At 37.9% G+C, this 21,471-nt stretch overlaps 2 protein-coding genes across 2 annotated transcripts; both read left to right on the forward strand.

Moving 5' to 3' along the window:
* The first annotated feature begins 3,045 nt into the window (after nucleotides 1-3,045).
* LOC121417775 (serine/arginine repetitive matrix protein 1-like) lies at nucleotides 3,046-5,145 on the forward strand. Its single transcript, XM_041611510.1, has one exon. It carries the CDS (start codon nucleotides 3,046-3,048, stop codon nucleotides 5,143-5,145), a length of 2,100 nt encoding a protein of 699 aa, XP_041467444.1.
* Nucleotides 5,146-17,001: 11,856 nt separating this feature from the next.
* On the forward strand, nucleotides 17,002-21,002 carry LOC121417776 (serine/threonine-protein phosphatase 6 regulatory ankyrin repeat subunit B-like). The gene is made up of 2 exons (XM_041611511.1): nucleotides 17,002-18,842; nucleotides 19,218-21,002. The coding sequence occupies exons 1-2, from the start codon at nucleotides 17,601-17,603 to the stop codon at nucleotides 21,000-21,002; spliced, it is 3,027 nt and encodes a 1,008-aa protein (XP_041467445.1). The 5' UTR covers nucleotides 17,002-17,600.
* The last annotated feature ends 469 nt before the right edge of the window (nucleotides 21,003-21,471 follow it).

Genomic DNA, 21,471 nt, shown 5'->3' on the forward strand with positions numbered 1-21,471 from the left:
TTCTTAACACGGGTAAGTATTGCGATGTCGCCTAGAGTGGGCCGACCAAATTAAAATTTAAAGTTGATTTGAATAGCTCACACATCAAGTAAGTCACTATAGTAATCGGTAAGATTACAATGTAGGGCAGGAGACCCTGCCCCTGATTCCCCTGGTTTCCCCCGATCAATAGCCCTTGCTGCCCAGTCAGCCGTAGGCCCGGCAGCCCCGTATATAAAGAGCTGCCACGCCGGGCCACGGCAGAGACCATTTCAAGAGACCATTTACTGAGACCACTACAAGAGATTATACCAGAGATTTAGAGCTACAAGGAACTTCGTCGTCGGATACCGGTGATGTCTCTCGTCTCTACTACCAAGGTAAGCAGGATTACCTTATTGGCGCTGCGTCTACATCGAAACTGCGCTATTTAATAACATTTTTAGCTCGGTTATCGAGTATTTTGTGATTTTGAGAATTTCTTATATTTGCATGTCCGTGTATGTCACCGCGCTGCCGTGTGTCCAATTATCGGACACGTCAACGCGCCGCCGTGTGTTCAGTTATCGGACACGTAAATCCGCAGACATACGAGCTGCATTTTGATCATTTTGAATGATATTATTGTATTTTCACTGAGATTTAATTAGGATTGAAGCTATTTTCTCGTAAAGTAGGGGCTATTTTGCCGATAAACATAAGTATTTTCGTAGCGTAGGCTGTAATTGTTTAACTTTTCGCGCTGTGCTGCACTGCTATTTAATTACATGTGCAGAACTGCATAGAGCTGCACAACGCCGTATCGTACGAGTTTGATTTTAGCTTTCAGATAAAGCAAAGTAATTGTTTTGGGGATCAATTTTTAGTATTTTTCCGTGGAAAATAATAAGTTTGAAGATTATTTGGAGCTCATTTTGATTTTGGGTGTGGCATTTTTTGGTGAGAGGGATCGCCGTGTAGGTCATTGACCAAATATTTTCTATTGTGCTCGCGCCCGCTCCTTCCAATTCATAAATTCCAACACGCGTTTCTGGCGCGAATCTGCTTTTGTTTTTGAAATTCCTGAACGTAATTGTTACATCGGAGTTTCCAATTATCAATTCTAATTTATTTTCCAAGCTGAATTTTCTCCTTTCTTGGAATTTTCTCTCTTTGTAATCAACAGAGGGAGCAGATTTCCAAGACATCGGGGCTAGTAATTAGTTTTTGATAACCTTTTCCCACAATTTAAACCTCCGTTAGCTCTTGCAAAAAAAAAAATAAATAAATAAAAATAAAAGAAAGGAAGGGAGTGAATTAGGATTATCTTTATTTCGATAGGTCTTTTAATGGAATTAGCCATCAATTGACTGTTCAGATTTTAGATTGTGGATTTGCCCCTGTAAATTCAATGTTGGGCATCTCACACTAGCTGGAATTGAAAGTGACTTCTTTGACTTTGATAATTAGTAGGCTCTTACCGAATTTATTAAGCTTTCCCCTAATTAAAAGATAATTATTAATAGTTGGGGTTTGTTTAATATTAATTATTGCTTCACTGTTTGAACTTGTTACTAAATTTTGTAGTTGCCTCCCTACATGAAGATAGTCGTGGGCTCTTCTAATTAGCAGGTTTAACCAGTTAGCAATTTATATTATTATTTATTAGCTTCAACAGGAGATTACATTTGGAATTTAAGGTTTTGTCCACTGGATTATTAAAACATATTAGCTTGATTAAAGCGTATTTTCAGCTTGGACTTGGCTTAATTTCCTATTGTTAATTCCTGTGGTGGCAAAGAACACCATCTTATATTAGAAGTTTCTATTTTTAGTGTTTAATCTAGATAATCCTGACTTCTTTTTCACCTTTTTGGCGATTATTGTCATTTTGATAATTCTTGGGTGTTTAATAAGTCAACGTTGGGGATTATTTGGTTTTTAATACCTTTATATTTAATTGCTTGATTCCATTCATCTCACTCCCTCGCTCCAAGTAATATTTCATTGGAATTATTGGAGACATTGAAATTATCTATTAAGGTTTACCAAGGAAATATTTAGGATTTATTGCAGCGATTACTTGTTTGTTTCTTATGTTTCAGGATCATCATCATTGTAACTAAAATTCTGATACTCAAGGATTTGACATGATTTGTTATTGCTGCTCTGTTAAAAAGATTTGGCAGTGTGGTCAGTAAAGAATTTCAGTGAAAGAACGCCTGAATCAAAGCCAAGTGGGCTAATTGAAGTTGTTTAGTTCAATTAATTATTGTTTGTTGACAAGCAAGAGTTCCTTGTCAATCGATACTTGTATAACTTGTAAATAAATATAGTTTGTGCACTTTCCAAGAACAAAGAGGCGTTCAAGATATTGTTAGTGCAAGAACTTATGCATAAATAAATAATAATTATGGGTGCATGAACATATCAATTTGTAAATAAAGTATACACATTGATATTTCTTTTGCATTTTGTGCGAGCGGAATCCTGAACTTACTCAGTATTCCGAGTGCAGATCTATATTACTATTAGTATTCAACTGTTTTCATTGCAAATATTTTCATATCGTAGTTAAGACTCTTGTATGCAACTTGACAGCGCTGAGTACACTTAGCGTTTATTTGAATTGCGTGCTTTATTTATTGCCCCAATTTTGCTGATCGTATTACCAGGTCAGTAATTGGCTTTAGCTACGCGAATTGCGTAAAGTCAAGCATTCTGATTATTTTGTGCACTCAAATTTTCAAGTTGGGTACAGGTCATACCATATACAATTTGCGGTTTGTACTTTCTTGTTTAACTTGCAAATTGATTTGTGACTTGTATCTTACAATTCGCAAATCCGGTTGCGACTTGTATTCTTACAATTCGCAACGTATCTTGCGACTTGTAGGTTGAATATTTACAATTTGCAGCTTGTTTATAAGAATCTGTTGTAATACTTAGTATTAATTCGTAGGTGAATTATTAATTGTAATATATAGATATATTTTGTACAAGTTATCGCCAAGAGACTTCGGTAATATTTCATTGTCCCACCTCCTGTTGAACTTTTTGGAATACAAGTTTAAACATTAAATTAACATGCATAGGTCAAAGGACTATGACCATTACCATTCAAGTTCCTCCAGCGATGATTCCTCCCATATGTCAGATAAGGATCATCATCGCTGGTGGAATGAACGTGAAGTCTCAAGTAGATATGATAATTATTCAGATTCCCCTGAAAGGAGGAATTCTAGAGATGTAAAAAGAAGGTCGATGGAAGATCATGATATTTCCCCTCAACGTTCACGGCATTACCGCAACGCTCATTGCGATGCAGTAAGTCATGACAACGGCCAAGGGGAAAAACCCAAGGCTAACAGAACTAGGGATAACCTTGACAGATCCCATTCGCGCCACAATCGGAGAGATCGCTCCATTTCCCCACGGCATGATTACAGGGGAGATGATTATTCTAGCGAGACTCCATTGCGGGGCGAATGCGATCGTCATCAATATGATTCAAAGGGTGATCGTTATGAGTCTTCCCCTCGTCGCAGTAATAGACCGCATTACGAATCCCCATCAAGATACAGGGATGATTATTATTACGACAGTCATTACAATTCTCCATCGCGAGACAGGGATTTTTACCATTATTGTGATTACCCAAGTGATCACGATCATTCTCCTCCACGTCGTGGGAGACGTTACGAATCCTCACCCCACTCTTATCGGGATGATTATGATTGTGATCGTAACGAATCTCCAATCCGGCGTTGGGGCGATGATCGTGAATCACATTCGCCTAGGTATCGAAACAAACATAGATCTCCATCACCTTCTGAAGAAAGACGGAGGGGTGAAGAATATAGGCGGGATCCCCCGAGAGAATCATTTTATGATTCAAGGATGCGAGGATGGGATACTCGTTTCTCTTCACCTGTTCGTCGTTCTCGATCACGATATGAAGAGCGGAAGGATGACGGGCATAGTTGGTATCTTCTTGGCGAATCATTTTCTGATTCTTCCAGGCAGGATGCTTCCTCCCCTTCATCCATCCGTTACTCAGAAAGGAAGGGTAAAGGCCAAAGGCAGTCTTCCCCTCGAGGATCGTTTTCTGATCCTCACCGGTGGAACACTCCCTCTCCTTCGCCCGTCCATTCTCGAGTAAGCACAGAGCACCCTAGCACATCTCATTCCCGAGTACGGAAGAATGAAGGACACCATGTTTCACCCCCTCGATCCTTTTATGATAATCAGTATGATCAAAGGCGTGAGACTCGGTCCCCTTCATCTTCTCGTCCTTCAAACAGCAGTGGGTACTCAAGGGCTTCTTCATCTTCTGAAGAATGGGCAATCGAAGACTGTAAACGGTTAACCCCGCAATCACCTCATGAGCGTTTGAGGGATACTCGTTCCCCTTCATCTGCCCATCTTCAGGGTACCGGTATTAGTAATGGATACCAGAGTGATGTGAGTAGTGGTGTCAGCTCAGTGGCAACCTCAAAACCAAAGCAAACATGTCAAAGAGCAAAATCTTTGCCCTCTGTTACACACACCTCCTCACTCAAGCAGATCAGGGCAACCCCAGGTTCATTAGGATATAAGGGACCGAGTGGGGAAAACAAACAATTTCCCCCTCCCTCTGAAGCTCTAACTAAACAGTCTCGTTCATTAGAATATAAGCATGATAAGGGACCGAGCGGGGAAAACGAACAACTTCCCCCTCCCTCAGAAGCTCATTCTAAACAGTCAGAAACACTTGAAAAAGTTAGTGCTCATTCTATCGATCATAGGTTAATTGAAAATAGAGTTACTCTTTTAGAATACAAGATGGACTTTGTGCTTCATCGCCTTAAAGCCCTTGATGCTCTAGAATCATCTGTCGAATACCTGACAGCCAAAATAGAGCAACTAACCTCAGGAAAGAGTACAATACAAGAACCTAGCAAGGGTAACCCTAAGGGTCTTCCTGAGGCTGCTAAGAATCAGACCTCTTCCATGGACTTAAAGAAACCTGTGATATTAGTGCACTCAACACCAGATCAGAGTGTCTGTTGCCATGGAAATGAGAAGCCTGGTCCTTTTGAGCCCAAGACCCTGCTTAATGAATCGGTATCCAATTCATCTGAACAAAGTCAGGGAAACGATCTGGGATCCGGGAGGAGCGGGTCCGACCTCGATCCCAATATGTAAGGACCAACCCTCTCTCACTGTTTCAAAGTCGCCAAAGATCACAACTATCATAAATAACACCTCTTCCTGTCTGGAAAGAAGTTTTTCAATGTTTCCGGCAGATGATTGTGATCAATTGAAACAGTTGAACATGTACATGTATGGCCAGCAGACGATTAGGGATGCAATTGGGATGCAAGGTAGACCCTCCACATCTCATGGAGAAGGGACTCTCTTGTACGCCTATATCTTGTTCTCCCTTTGGGATACTCCATTCCTCTCTTGCACCCCTTGGCTGCTACCTCCTTGGCCACCACCTATAAAAAAAAAGGGAGAGGGAGAAGTGTTATATTGTAGGATAAAGTAGAAGGGATTTTCATTGCAATATTCTATGACAGCCAGATTTTAGGATTTACTTCAGGGCACAACAAACAAGATGTCTTTTTCAGTGCTCCAAATTACTTGAATTACATTAAAATTGCATTAGTTTGCATTCAATCAAATCCCTCAAATTCTGGCACATACCTGCATGCAGTTAAAGGACTTCCCCCTTAGGTCATTTAGGCCTGAGTGTAAGTTTATTGGGAAGGTGATTATAATCAAATAACAACTATGACAGTAAACATTACACATTTTGCAATGATATCCCTTACACTTTATCAAGATAAATGAAATATTCATACTTTGCTTATTTTGTAAACCAATTGCCTTTTGCTGTTGCAACTTTTTTTATAAATTTATTATATATATATGGGGATAGGACTTTATTCTTCGAATTTTATGTCTTTCTAGAATTATGCACATGTCAAACTTGTACCTCAACGAGTCAGAAAGCATTTTGATGTTTTGTTTGATGTGCATTAACCAGAAGTATCAATTGTCCCACTTTAATATTATGAGGACAAAATTTATCAAGGAGTTTGCGGACAGTTTAAATATTTTAGCAAATCATAATGAATCACCTTGTGGAATTCAATGTGGCAACATTACTTTCGAGAAACATTTAAGTGGCTTTATACGTCGGACCGCCAATTGTTCAAATGCTATATAGTTTTTTGTTTACACTTACCTTTTAAGGACTGCATTGCTCTTGAAGTAAACAAAGGAAATATAATTTAATTTGCTAAATATGAATAAGGTCCTTCCTCTATTTTAACTGTAGTTACTTTTTAAATGTATGGGTTTACCCAAGAGGTTCACTAGGTCCTTACCTGTTCAGACGAAAAACAAAACACATTATACATTGAGTCGCATTAATGAGACACTGATCATTCATGTGATCATTTTGAAATCATGAATTATAAATAGTAAGTAGACAGTGACTTTCAGAATAACGATCATTTTATTGTGAACCATTTATTGTGGCCATTCTTGAAAGTTGAATCTCATTGGGTAATCCCAGATGTGCATGTATGCTGTCCATTCTCCTATATTTCTCACTGCATACGCCCTCGAGTTGTGTATTGTAATGTTCATAAAAATATACTTGTGCTAGGGCCTGCATATACTGATGTAGATGTAGAATAGTCGATCGATGATTATTCAGTACTCATTATATTTTATCGAGACGGACATTATGCAATTACATGATGAAAATAGGCCTATGTCATTTACAACTTTTAATATACATGTATGGCAAGCTATGCAGTTTTTATTAAACAGACTGTGTCAAGTTTTTAAACGGATTTTAAGATGGGCCTGGTTTTTGTTGGTTGGGGGGAATATAGTAATCGGTAAGATTACAATGTAGGGCAGGAGACCCTGCCCCTGATTCCCCTGGTTTCCCCCGATCAATAGCCCTTGCTGCCCAGTCAGCCGTAGGCCCGACAGCCCCGTATATAAAGAGCTACCACACCAGGCCACGGCAGAGACCATTTCAAGAGACCATTTACTGAGACCACTACAAGAGATTATACCAGAGATTTAGAGCTACAAGGAACTTCGTCGTCGGATACCGGTGATGTCTCTCGTCTCTACTACCAAGGTAAGCAGGATTACCTTATCACAGTCACACTGACAGTGTCAAAGAATCAAGGAGTTGTCCCAAAGAAAAGGAGAGAATAAGCCAAACATTGCCAACCTTTTTTTCACCACCCGGGAGTAGTGACAGAGGACAAGGTTATACCATAAGCTTGTTCATAGAATGAGTGCAGGAGGGAAGAGAAAGTGTGAGACCCACAAATAGAAAACACCCACAAAATCAAATACGTGGGACAATGAAGCACGACCGCACTCAGTCACATTGAACATGCTACTGCTAATTTCTAACCTGAACAGCTTTTATAGGTGCAGACAGTTCCTCCTTGTCTATCTTCATTTTTTCTTCAGTGTCATCTTCACTACTTCTATCTTTTAACACATTTTCTCTCGATTTTGATCGGAAGACATCACTCGTACTTCTTGCCTCTCAGCAGCAGTCAACAGTCCCACGCACGTGTTTGTGTGTTCTGCTTCTGTAGCTAGCCTTATGCCTTGTAACTTCGAATAAATCTGATTTTGAGAAATAACAAACGATCGTATGAAAAAAATATAGATTTTAAATCAATTTCAGTAGGAAAAAACGGCTCCTTTTTATATTAAGAATAAATGAAACTATGAATTCCCGAACTATAAAGTTTTTATTTCTTTCAATCCCGGCTTTGAATCTGCATCTTCTTTCAGATCCCCTTTGCTATATATATATTTTTTTTTTTTGGGGGGGGGGTGGGGGTAAAAACCCACCATCAACAATCATTAAAGGATTTACATTTCCCTGAAACTTTTATGACGGGTTAATTTGTAAATATACTTATATTCAAATTTCCTTTTAAAATTTTTGTCTGCCCCCCGCCCTAGATATGGAACATTTCAGTCATGGAATAAATAGGCCTATATATTAATTTCAAGTTTAGAACATCCTCGAGTTTGTATAGGCATATGGAAATATCATCATAATACAGTAAATCTGATCATTATTATTATAATTTTTATTGATATTATGCTATACTATTGTTGTTGTTATTATTAATATTATTATTATTATTATCATTATCATAAGGGGTCTATCAGTATATAATTCGATCATTATCATCATCATCATTGTGTAAAATGAGCCTTTGTATACAGAAGGCAGGCCGCGCATATGAAAGCAGAAGGGAAGAGGGGAAAAAAGAGAAGGCAGAAAAAGGAGAAAGATACGTACAGCTTTTTGTTTTGGCTTTCTTCTTCTTTTGGTCAAAAGAATGAAAACCTAAACGAGACGTTTCTACCTTCATACAAAATTAAAATTGCTTCCGTGCTCTGCGCGGGAACTTCAGAATTGCCCCCCTCCCCCGCACTGGCCGTTTATCTCCTTGCCAGCCATGGAAATCGCATTCTTGCAAGAAATCATACATGGGTGTTAAGGGTATATGACTAATATTTTTTTGTATTGCACGGACAAAAAAATCGGCTCTTCTGTGGAGAGCTGGTAAACTTTTTTTTCATTTTTTTTGGGGGGGGGGGGGGGGAGGCAAAGTACCTGCTGCAAAACGGGAAGCATTAAATTTGTGCCGCATGCAAATCGTAGGTATTCTGTATTCTAAATCGCTGCACATCCATCTCCTGTCCTGTTTGCAGTATTGATTTGAAATTTTGAATATAACTGATATTTCTTTATAATACTAAAGGAATCGCTTAATATTATGAGCAAAATTACACAATTTTTTTTCTTCCAAGATAAGTCACAGAAGTTCCCGTGCTTCGCGTGCATGAGAAAGCTAGAAAAGGTCCCTCTTCTAGCTTGCAACATTTCTGCTACATTTTGTGTTATATTTTTCTTATATTATCTAAGAAATCAAAATTAGATCAGGCTAACGTTTCAGAGAAATTCAGAGCTTCAACGCCATTCGCAGGAAAAAATATTTCTTCCCTGCATATACCCGCTTTCTATTTGTTTTGCTAGTTAAACAAATTAATTCGATGTGAAGCTAGGAAAGGCATTTTATACTACTTCTGTTATTAAGTTTTAGATAAAACATCTTAGCTTTCGCGCTTCGCGGGTAAAAGGAATTACTCTGAATTCCTCAGTCTTTTCCTATTTTGGGGAGCTCATCTTTTAATTTTAAAACAGTTTTTTGTTTCTAATCGCAGCAAGTCAATTGAATTTGTGTTGATATGGGCAAATGGAGACGCAAAAGACAATTTCGTTTGATTTGAATTTGATGAGATCCGCGCAGGAGGTGAAACTGATCCCCTTCCAAGTGCGGATCCAGAATTTTGTTGGGAGGGGGCCCAAATTTGACGTGAATATTAGGAATATTATTGCTCTGGAAGTTCAATATTTTGGGGACACCCCCACACCAAGGGCTATCCTGAAATTTTCAGTCGTTATTTGAAAAAGATATGCATATAATTACGGAAAATTATAAAGGTAGATTATCAATAAATAAAACTACAGAAGAAACGAAAAAAAAAGAAATATAAAGACCAAATGAGCATTGAACAGTCCATATTTTGTTCAATGAAAACTCATTTGCTCACTGGTTAAAAATTGGATGGGAATCATTATTATCGGGAATAAGGGTCCTTATGAAATGATTATGACAGCCTTCACAGGCCACAATATAAACTTCCAAAATGGTGGAAATAGCACAGTGATGCGAAAGAAAAATACGGCAGAAAGGAAAAATTTCTAATAATCTTTAAGATTAAATTTTGAGGTGATGCAATATTTAATTTATTTTTTTTAATATTTTTTTTTACTCTATTTTATTTATTTATTTATTTTTCATTTTTTTTATTTATTTATCTATTTATTATTATTATTATCATTTTTTTTTTTTTTGGGGGGGCATACTTGAAATAGTACATTGTTATGGGATTAATGTGATTTAAAGTCTCCTATAAACGTGATGAACAGATAAAGTTGTAAAGTATGTGGGAAATATTGCTTTCCTTACTTCTACATGTATTTTATTAACGGCAACGATTTTTTCAATTTCATCATTTACTCATCGCAGGCTTCTCTCAGTTTAAAGTATAAAACACACCGCTATTTTTTACACAAATAATCCCCCGCTTCCACAAATGCTTGGATAGTATGACCCCCCCCCCCCCCCTACATTCACACCATTTTATTCAAAGGATGTTTTAATTGGTTATAATCAAAGTAGGCCTACTCCTAACTTGAAGTATACATATACATTTGTACAAATTCCCCCCCCCCCTTCCTGATGCTGGGATAGCATGCCCCCCTACATTCACGCCATTTCATACAAAGGATGTTTTAATTGGTATATGATCAAAGAACCATATTTAAAAGTCATCTTACAATTCACAATTGGATGTATTATAACCATACTCTCATGAAGTAGGGGATATAACATTTTCAATATGCTAAACGTCAGCGTTGTCAAAATCTTGTAAGATTAGATTGAGCACTGGAGTGGAGCAAAATTGGGCAAATTTAAACACTTAACTGTTTTCTGTTCGACCGCTTTGACCGCATTTAAAGTTGAATCCACGCATCAACAGTATAGTATTAATCATTTAATGATGAACAAAAAAAATCGTTCGTCTTGAAAAGTGGGGATATACAGTGCGTATCAAAAAAAAGTTTACACTTAGAAAAAATCCTGTAAAATTATATATTTGTAATATCCTGACGATTTTTCCACATTTTAACATTGGTACAGATCCATTTAAGCAAATGACGATATAACTGTCGAAAAATATTTCCGCTTGAGTGAGCACCACTTACTTTTGAAAAGTTGGTGAAAAATGATTTGCGCAGAACTTTGAAATAGTTATGCGAATAAAAGTAGACCTTAATCATGAAGAACACATGGAAATTAGCAAGTAAAATTGATAGGAAAATATATTTTACCTTTTTAAACTTGTTTCCTTGCCCAAAACACTTCGACGAGTGCATTGCGCCCCATCCCACTCCCCCACGCACCGAGTCCATCGTGACGATATTTGCTTTACACTGAGCTGTGATTTACATGAAATGGCTTAGGCTTGATTTTCATTTTTGTTAATCATTGCCAAGCTTGGGAAAAGTGTGGAGAAACAAGTATTAAATGAAAATGAAATGTAAACCAACTTTAAATGATAAGAACTTAGTGAAAACTGCTGGAGATATCTGATATAAACTTTTGTTCAGATTCAGTTATGTCCTCAGATCCAGCTGGCACAAAAGGGGTAAAAGTTGTGCTTACTAAGTGTTGAAATTTCAAGTTTGGGCGGCAACCGTCCGGCCTATCTGCAATAGTTACAAAATGCTTGAATGTATCCGTTTTATTTCAATTGGCTAAAAGTGCTAGGGAAATTTATGAGAAATGCTTCGCAGGGTAAGTTTGATTCCGCCCTTTCCCCTTGACACAGCGTGAAAACAAGCATTTCTGCGCAAACAGATTTCTGCGAGCTTTACAAAAATGGACAGTGCTCCCTCAAGTGTAACATTCTGTCAAAACTTTTACTTTCATTGGATAGATGAGACTCAAACCCATAATTATATGTGAAAAAATTACCCGCATGTTGTATATTTTTTAATTCCCGGGGCTTTTTCAAAGTGTAAACTTTTTTTTGATACGCACTGTATATGCCACACCCCCGGGATTTGCTCCCGTGTTTTAGAATAGCCTTCAGTAATTATTGATAACCTCTTGGGAATATTAATGCAACCTAAGGCAATCGACTCAATCTCCTCATCATTGGCGTACCTGGGATTTATTCAGCAGGGGCGCTCGGGAGGGGGGGGGGGCTTGAACTTTTGTAGAGGGCACCAAGATAAAAAAAAAGGGGGGGATAGACCTAATTTAAAGAAAATCTGAGATATTATTCTTAAAAACGCACCGAGGTATCTCACAAGGCCTAAATAAATAATGCGAACGCGAAGCGCGATCTGATTTTTTCATGCATTTTATCCTTAAAGACTAAGTAGTTGTTTTGATGATCTCGATGCATACCTAATTATTATTAAAAAAGTGATTGTGACGCGCTGAAAACTTTTATAATGATGAACTGAATATAACTTTTTCAGTTGTCAGGTTACAATATTTGAAAAAAAATCGCTTTACGTTCGCAAAAAGACTGTCAGGTTGGGAAATTGATGCGAGCGCGAAGCATGAGCTGAAAATTTGTTATTCTAACCCGACAACTGGAAACTTTAAGCATGTTTTAAAATAAAGGTGTATCTCGCGAATACGAGCAAAAGACTGATGTTTTAACTACATCCCAGATTTGTTCTTATATACAAATATTAAGATAAGCCATCATGAAAAAAAAACGAGCGCGAAGCACGACCTGATTTTTGTTTAATGTTTCATGTATAATGATAAAATTCTGAGCACTTGTTTGTAACCTGAATAAGATGTGTACGCAACTAAATGATTAATGAGAGCACGAAGCGCGAGCTAAAAATTCCAATACACTGATCTGAAAAGGTATAGTTTGTAGTGAATCGTGATGAGAAGATTCTGAGCGCGAGCTGAAAATTTTAATATACATTGCGTATCAAAAAAAGTTTACACTTTGAAAAAGCCCTGTGAATTTAAAAATATACAACATGTGGGTAATTTTTGCACGTATAATCTTGGGTTTGGGTCTCATTTATCCAATGAAAGTAAAAGTTTTGTCAGAATGCTACACTTGAGTGAGCACTGTCCATTTCTGTAAAGCTCGCAGAAATCTGTTTGCGCAGAAATGCTCGTTTTCATGCTGTGTCAAGGGGAAAGGGCGAAATCTACCTTACCGTACGAAACATTTATCATACATTTCCCTCCCACTTTTAGTCAATTGAAATAAAACGGATACATACCAGCATTTTGTAACAATTTTGCCACCCATAGTGAAATTTCAACTCTTATTAAGCACAACCTTTACCCTATTTGTGCCAGCTGGATCTGAGGACATAACTGAATCTGAAGAAAAGTTTATACCAGACATCTCCAGCATTTTTTCTTTAAGTTTTTATCATTGAAAGTGGGTTTACATTTCATTTTTCATTTAATACTTGTTTCTCCAAACTTTTCTCAATTTTAGCAATGATAAACATAAAGAAAATCAAGCTTTAGCCATTCCATGTAAATCACACCTTAGTGTAAAGCAAATATCGTCACGATGGGCTCGGTATGTGGGGGAGTGGGGTAGGGCGGAATGCACTCTTCGAAGTGTTTTGGGCAAGGAAACAAGTCTAACAAAGTAGAAGATATCTTCAAATCAATTTTAGTAGCTAAATTCCATGTGTTCTTCACGATTACGGTCTACTTTTATTCGCATAACTATTTCAATGTTCTGCGCAAATCATTTTTTCACTAACTTTTCAAAAGTAAGTGGTGCTCACTCAAGCGGAAATATTTTTTGACAGTTATATCGTTATTTGCTTTAATGGACCTGTACCAATGTTAAAATGTGGAAAAATCTTCAGGATATTACAAATGCATAATTTTACAGGATTTTTTCAAAGTGTAAACTTTTTTTTGATACGCACTGTATTATAATACTGATTTAAAAAGCGACCTGTTAACATGGTTAATGACGGTTTCCAGTGACTCATGAAAATTATATACGTGTCACCAATCATATAATGCGGGCGCGAGAAAGTTTTCAAAAGTTCAAAAATTTTGATTTTTCGACTTGTAAACTGGAAATATCTGGCACTTTTAACCATGTACAAAATAGTAGAATAGGTATCTAACCGAACAACTCATGCGAAGAACGAGCTGAAAATTTTGATTTTCCCACTAGAAAAGTTGATGCTCTATGAGAAGACCTACTCAATTTGTAACCATGAAGACAATATGTATCTGATCAAACAATTGAAATGAAGCGTAAAATGATTTATTTTATATTTTACGACCTGACAGGTAGATATTCTGAGCACTTTTGACGGGATTGACACCCAAATAACAACTTGCCAATATCGGGACTAATAAGTGCACTTTAATAATTGCTTCCTTTTCAGCAAATAGCTGTGACTAAAAACTATTAAAAGTCTAATCATTCTTCCGAGCGTTTCTACGTCAATACAAACTAAATAGATAGCGCTTAAGCTCTTCGCGAAACGGATTCAACACGATTTTTCTTCGCGGAAAGGTATGATTGTCTTGTCACTGGTTGCTATAGAAACTGGCCAAATATCCATTTCTGCTAAACCTTGATTCAGATTGACCATCGGACCTTGTTACCATAATTATTTCTTTAATGTCAAAGTTGTCCTAATCATACATTTTCGATTATGAAAAAGGCTTATGATCTATAAACCAATATTTGTCGGATCAACTGAAAATTAATTAATCAGAACAGTCGAAAATAAACCCTTGGGCTTACTTAATGCCCCAGTTACACCAATAAAACAGACGCGACACATAAGAAAGCTCTTGCGATATGTTTATGACATACTTTGGTCGATTTGAGGGTCCGCCAATAGTGTGACTGCAGCATAAATCAATAAATCAAAGTATAAAGTTTATCGCTTATCTTGAAAGTCTGAGAGTTGAACGCGTTGATAAGAAATTAGATAGACAAATACTTATGTCGAAAATAACCGTTCAAAGTCAATTCTTAACTGTTAAGAGCATGATCTTGCCGACAAACTTTACGTATATATATGCCTATTGTGTTATCTTTTATTGCCTTCATTGCCGACTTACCATCGCTCATCACATGCTGTGCTTCTCATTCACCTACATGTAGGCCTATTGGGTAAAAAAGACCCTATAATTATACCTGAACCATGCAGTATAGGTCAATGCCTGAACTGATATAATTAACAGCGATATCGCCCAACATAACCCCCCTTAGGTTACCCGAAATCGTAACTTTCAGGACATGTCTTTACTAAATTTGTACAAAAAACAACAATCAAAAACACGTCAATTCCTGCAGCAGATTCTCGAGATACCTGTAATCTTACTGCACTTTGTAATCTTACATGTAGATTTTTTATGTAAAATTACAGAAAATCTGTATTCCGTGTATGTTTATTGTAATACAATTGTTTTCGCCCCTTTTTTAAATTGTAGAAAATTGTATAAAAACTTTATTGCTATAACAATTTACAGAATCATTTGATTATTTCTTTCTGTATAATCTGTTGTTGTTTTTTCAATTCTTCTTTTGTAACGTCTTCTGTTCTTTCTAAGAGTGTATGAACTCGCTGCCCTCGATGTCTGAAACAGAAATATTAATGAAGTATTTTCATTTTAAGCCGAAACCACCCCCATTTAACTGTTTAAGGTAAACTTCGACGAAACATACCTCAACTAATATTTTTTCTCATGGCAGCATTTCATCAACATGTCTGACAAGTAGACCGATCTGACAACACTCCTTGATTGTGATTGGATAAGATGCTTTGTTACTATGGTATCTGTCGGATGAAATGAGACTTCTTGGATACATCGTTCGACAAGCACGACAAGTCCTTTCCTGAGATGCTTCCCTAGGATGAGAGGGCAGAAGAAAATAATGGGCCGGGGTAAAATGAGATAAATCCTCAATGTAGTTTTTTCCCCTTCATTAACAAAATAATATTGGGTGCATTTGTTACATGTACAAGAACGGGGGCCGGGATGTCCTTGCCCCTATACCCCCGTGCCACAACTGATCGAGTCGTTGGTTTAAAATTGACAAATAAACCCTCTCCGGCCTATACGGATAATAATATGAGCACCGTAGCTTGGGGATGCAGTGGATTCAAATCATAAATTCATCGACAAGCAGTACCCCCCCCCCCATCATCCACTAAGAATACTGGTTATCGGACTTAGTTGTTCTTATTATGCTTACAAACGTAACATTATTATCATGATTATGAGTATTTGGTCCCCAGAAAGTAATTGGAAAAAAATAACACAATGTAAAAAGTAGTATTAAACGTCATGTAAAATGGAAAATCACCGAACTGAAAATAATACAAAATATAATAATACGTGATCACCTGTTCAAGCAAGATCTTCCTGAATCACCGAGTTCTTTTTTCCCAGTTAAGTAATTTAGCGGAGCTAAGATAATAACTTGACAAGGATATTTTTATCTGTTTAAAAGATGCAAGCATTATCTAGCCAGTATCATGTTTGTTCTTTTGCGTTCAAAACAACCTTAAGATAGATGATAATCTTGTAGGTTAATCATTTTGTTTACATAGAATTATGGATCTAAAGTTCACTAATCACTATTAATATATATATAGTAATGACAACTGTGGCATGAAATTTTGAGATGTGCTGATTTACAATGCGCATGAACTGCCATGATTTAGAACGTGCCTCGCAAATATTCTCCCTTATACATGTAGAATCCTCGCTTGTACACGTGAAAGTACACATTTTAGTCGTAGCAACAAGTAACAACAGATTCAAGAACTTCATTCTGATCAACCTGAACATAAGTGTCTTTAGGAACGGTGTAATGAAGTATAATACTTCTACCCCGAAACTAAATCTCATGAAGTTTTCGTTAGACCTGCGGATACCTTGCTGTGTTGTAGAGTATGAGGCAAAGTCGAATTGATGCGTGATACCATACTATGGCCAGTAGGCTTAAAACTCAGCAGAATCAAGGTTCAACAAGAAGCTGAAAGTCCGTTAAAGCGAGGATCAAACATCAATCAACCCGCCGCTGATGGAAACCCATTTCGACTACCAAGAAAATTCCTTTGAAGTTCAAATTAGACCTAACTTCGACTTGTATGATCTGTAGCACTACACTGTTAGAAAATTTATCCTTAAAATAAAAGTTCATGGGGCACAGTCTCGAGAACACCTGTAATCTTACCAGATTGCGTAATCTTATATTATATCACGTACTATTACAGGAAATTGGGATTTGGTGTATGGAATCTTACAAATTTTCTTAAATGGAACACCCTTTTCCCTTTTTTAACCGGACCTGTTCTGTTAAATTGCAGAAAAAATTCATGTGTTATGAATTTACAGAATGATTCTGTTATTGCTTTCTGCTAAATCTGCTTTTTCTATTCTATAAAATCAGGTTCTTTTAACAGTGTAGGTTTAGTCTGATGCATGGTCCCATACGACGTTATGTGTATACAGGTATGGATCAACCGCATTACGGTCTTCAGAGTGCACTTTCAAGTTAAGAGGTGATCTCCAAGCAGTTGGCAGTCTACAACAGAGTTCAAGCGCATATCCAATCAGATCACAATAGAAATACGTGTCTGCAACCAAAATAACGTATTTTCGGTTTACAGTAGAACGGTCGTCGGGCTCTGGTAGATTACTAACTGGAGTCCGATGCATGCTGCCATTAACTGGCCTGTACTGATCAACACAATCAAGGTCTTTGCATTGCAATTTATTGAGGTAATCAATAAAAAGCAATTGAAACTTGATTGCAACAAGACTCAAAACATAAAATCAATCAGAGCAGAAAAGATACACATTTCTGCAACCGAAATAACTGATATGACGTTTACATTAGACCCAAGGAAATCCGGCTGTGTTCTAGAGAGCTTGGTGAAATGTAGTAAGTGAAGTCATGCAATGGCAAGTATGGATCGTCAGAATCAAGATCTTCAGAGTGCAGTATCGCGAAATGATCTTCAAGCGATCAAAGGCCTATTACAACAAGGTTCTGACGCAAACCAATTAGATAAAAATGGAAACACTCCATTACACATGGCCGCACAACGTGGGAAGAAAGATATCGTGGAGTTTCTGATTGAACACGGTGGTGATGTAGAAAAGGAGAATGAAGATGGACAGACACCCTTACATCTTGCTGCATTATATGGAAACATTGAAGCAACAAAAGTAATACTTAGCCATGGTGGAAATGTGAACAAAGAGGATTACACAGGCTACAGTGCATTACTCAACAGCGTAAGGAATGGTCACAAGGATGTAGTGAGATACTTCCTCAGTCAAGGCACCAGTGTGAATAAGGTCAATAGTGAAGGATGGACTCCCTTGTATATCGCTGCCGGTTTTGGCAAGATTGACATGTTGAAATACTTGATCAGAGAAGGAGCCGATGTACATTGTACACATGAAAACAATTTATTGCCATTGGCAAACGCTTCATCATTTGGTCATGGAAACAATTATTTGCCATTAGAAAACGCTTCGTCGTTTGGTCATGTAGAGGTAGTGAAGTATCTTGTAAGTCGAGGAGCTGAAGTGAATAAAGGAGAGGATGATGGTTGGACTGCATTACACAGTGCTGCTCAAGAAGGTCATCTGGAAACATGTGAATATCTGATCAGTCAAGGAGCTGAGGTGAATAAAGGAAAGAATGATGGTGGGACTGCATTACACAGTGCTGCTCAGAATGGTCATCTTGATGTAACCAGATATTTGATAAATCAAGGAGCTGAGGTGAATAGGGTTGATAGTAATAGTTTCAGTGCATTGTGTGGTTCTGCTTTCAATGGTCATATTGAGGTCGCAAAATATCTGATTAGTCAGGGAGCTGAGGTGAATAAGGGAGATAATGAGGGCACGACTCCTTTATATGTTGCTGCTCAAGAAGGTCATCTGGATACATGTGAATATCTGATCAGTCAAGGAGCTGAGGTGAATAAGGGAGATAATGAGGGCACGACTCCTTTATGTGTTGCTGCTCAAGAAGGTCATCTGGATACATGTGAATATCTGATCTGTCAAGGAGCTGAGGTGAATAAGGGAGATAATGAGGGCACGACTCCTTTATATGTTGCTGCTCAAGAAGGACATCTGAAAACATGTGAATATCTGATCAGTCAAGGAGCTGAGGTGAATAAAGGAAGGAATGATGGTTGGACTGCATTACACAGTGCTGCTCAGAATGGTCATCTTGATGTAAGCAAATATCTGATCAGTCAAGGAGCTGAGGTGAATAAAGGAATGAATGATGGTGGGACTGCATTGCACAGTGCTGCTCAGAACGGTCACCTTGATGTAACCAGATATTTGATAAATCAAGGAGCCGAGGTGAATAGGGTTAATGATAATGGTTACAGTGCATTGCGTGAATCTGCTTTCAATGGTCATGTTGAGGTCATCAAATATTTGATTAGTCAGGGAGCTGAGGTGAATATGGGGGATAATGAGGGTGCGACTCCTTTAATTGTTGCTGCTCAGAATGGTCATCTGGATACATGTGAATATCTGATCAGTCAAGGGGCTGAGGTGAATAAAGGAAGGAATGATGGATGGACTGCATTGCACATTGCTGCTGAGAATGGTCACCTTGATGTAACCAGATATTTGATAAATCAAGGAGCTGAGGTGAATAGGGTTGATGATAATGGTTACAGTGCATTGCGTGAATCTGCTTTCAATGGTCATGTTGAGGTCATCAAATATTTGATTAGTCAGGGAGCTGAGGTAAATAAGGAAGAAAATGAGGGCTGGACTCCATTACATCTTGCTGCTCACGAAGGCCATCTGAAAACATGTGAATATCTGATCAGTCAAGGAGCTGAGGTGAATAAAGGAAGGAATGATGGTGGGACTGCATTACACATTGCTGCTCAGAACGGTCACCTTGATGTAACCAGATATTTGATAAATCAAGGAGCCGAGGTGAATAGGGTTGATAGTAAAGGTTACAGTACATTGCATGGTTCTGCTTTCAATGGTCATATTGAAGTCACCAAATATCTGATTAGTCAGGGAGCTGAGGTGAATAAGGGAGATAATGAGGGTTGGACTCCATTACATCTTGCTGCTCAAGAAGGCCATCTGAAAACATGTGAATATCTGATCAGTCAAGGAGCTGAGGTGAATAAAGGAAAGAATGATGGTGGGACTGCATTGCACAGTGCTGCTCAGAAGGGTCACCTTGATGTAACCAGATATTTGATAAATCAAGGAGCCGAGGTGAATAGGGTTGATAGTAATGGTTACAGTGCATTGCGTACTTCTGCTTTCAATGGTCATAATGAGGTCATCAAATATTTGATTAGTCTGGGAGCTGAGGTGAATAAAGGAGGGGATTATGGTTTGAACCCTTTGCACTATGCTGCTCAGGAGGGTCATCTTGGTACCTGCAATTATCTGCTCAGTCAAGGAGCTGAGGTTAAAAACGGAGATGATAATGGCTGGAATCTGTTCAATGCTGCTTCCGATGGTTATACATCCATTGTCAAATATCTCATCAGTCAAGGAGCAGAGGTCAATAAGGAAGATTCGAAGGATTGTACCCCGTTACATTACGCTGCTAAAGCAGATCATCTTGGCACCTGCAATTATCTGCTCAGCCAAGGAGCTGGGGTAAAAAACGGAGATAGTGACGGATGGTCTCTGTTTAGTGCTTCTTCCTGCAGTCATATATTCATCGCCCAATATCTGATCAGTCAAGGCGCCGAGGTTAATAAGGGAGATAGTGATGGCCGCACTCCAATACAGGTTGCTGCTCAAGAAGGTCATCTTGATATGTGCGATTATCTGATCAGTGAAGGAGCTGAGGTTCTCGAGGGGGATGACGATGGTTGGACCCTCTGTAATGCTGCCCTTAACGGTCACCAATTCATTACCAAATATTTGATCAATCAAGGTGCAAAGGTGAATGATAGATATAGCAATGATCGAACTGCGTTACACATTGCTGCTCAGAATGACCATCTTGAAGTCACCAATTGTCTCATAAGGCATGAGGCAGATGTCAATACGACCGATAACCAGGGCAGGACCCCCTTGCATGTTGCTGTTGAAGGCGGCCATTTTGAAACATGCGAGTATCTGATTGTTCAAGGAGCTGAGGTTAATTATGCTGATAATAAGGGCTGCACAGCTTTACATCTTGCTGTTGAAAATGGCAATCTCGATATCACCATGCATTTGCTTCGTCAAGGAGCTAAGGTTAACAAAGACAATAACCAGGGTGATACACCATTACACAGTGCCGTTAAACAAGGTTTCTTCGAGCTTGTTCAAGTTCTACTTTCAGGGGGAGCATATTGTTTTTTTTGATGACAAGAACCACCAGACGGCATTACATCACGCGTTGACTCTTGGGTTCAAAGATATCACCGATCTACTCATTGCTGATTGGAATTCAAAGGTATTGGTATTATCGTTATTACCATCATCATCACCATGAATAGTATTATTTTGCAGTAGTTGTAGAGTAGTAATATAGTAGCGTTTAATATTCAATTCAACTCCAGTTGACCACAAAAACTACACAGGCTACAGAACTGTATAACGGGTACAATAATAATGAAAGAGAAAATTAGGTACAATAATGCATTATGTTTCAATTATGGCAATGTGTTTGAACGTAATAGAATTTTTTAAGGCTTGTAGACTTAATTGCTTTCGAGAAAATATAAAGTAAATTAGATTACAATGTAGAATATCATTTTTTACTACATTCTATTTCATTTTGACACGATGTAATATTTGTGTATGGCGAATCAACAGAAGAGAGAGAGAGAGA

This window comes from Lytechinus variegatus, chromosome 6 (genome assembly GCF_018143015.1).
Source record: "Lytechinus variegatus isolate NC3 chromosome 6, Lvar_3.0, whole genome shotgun sequence".
Lineage (NCBI taxonomy): Eukaryota > Metazoa > Echinodermata > Echinoidea > Temnopleuroida > Toxopneustidae > Lytechinus > Lytechinus variegatus.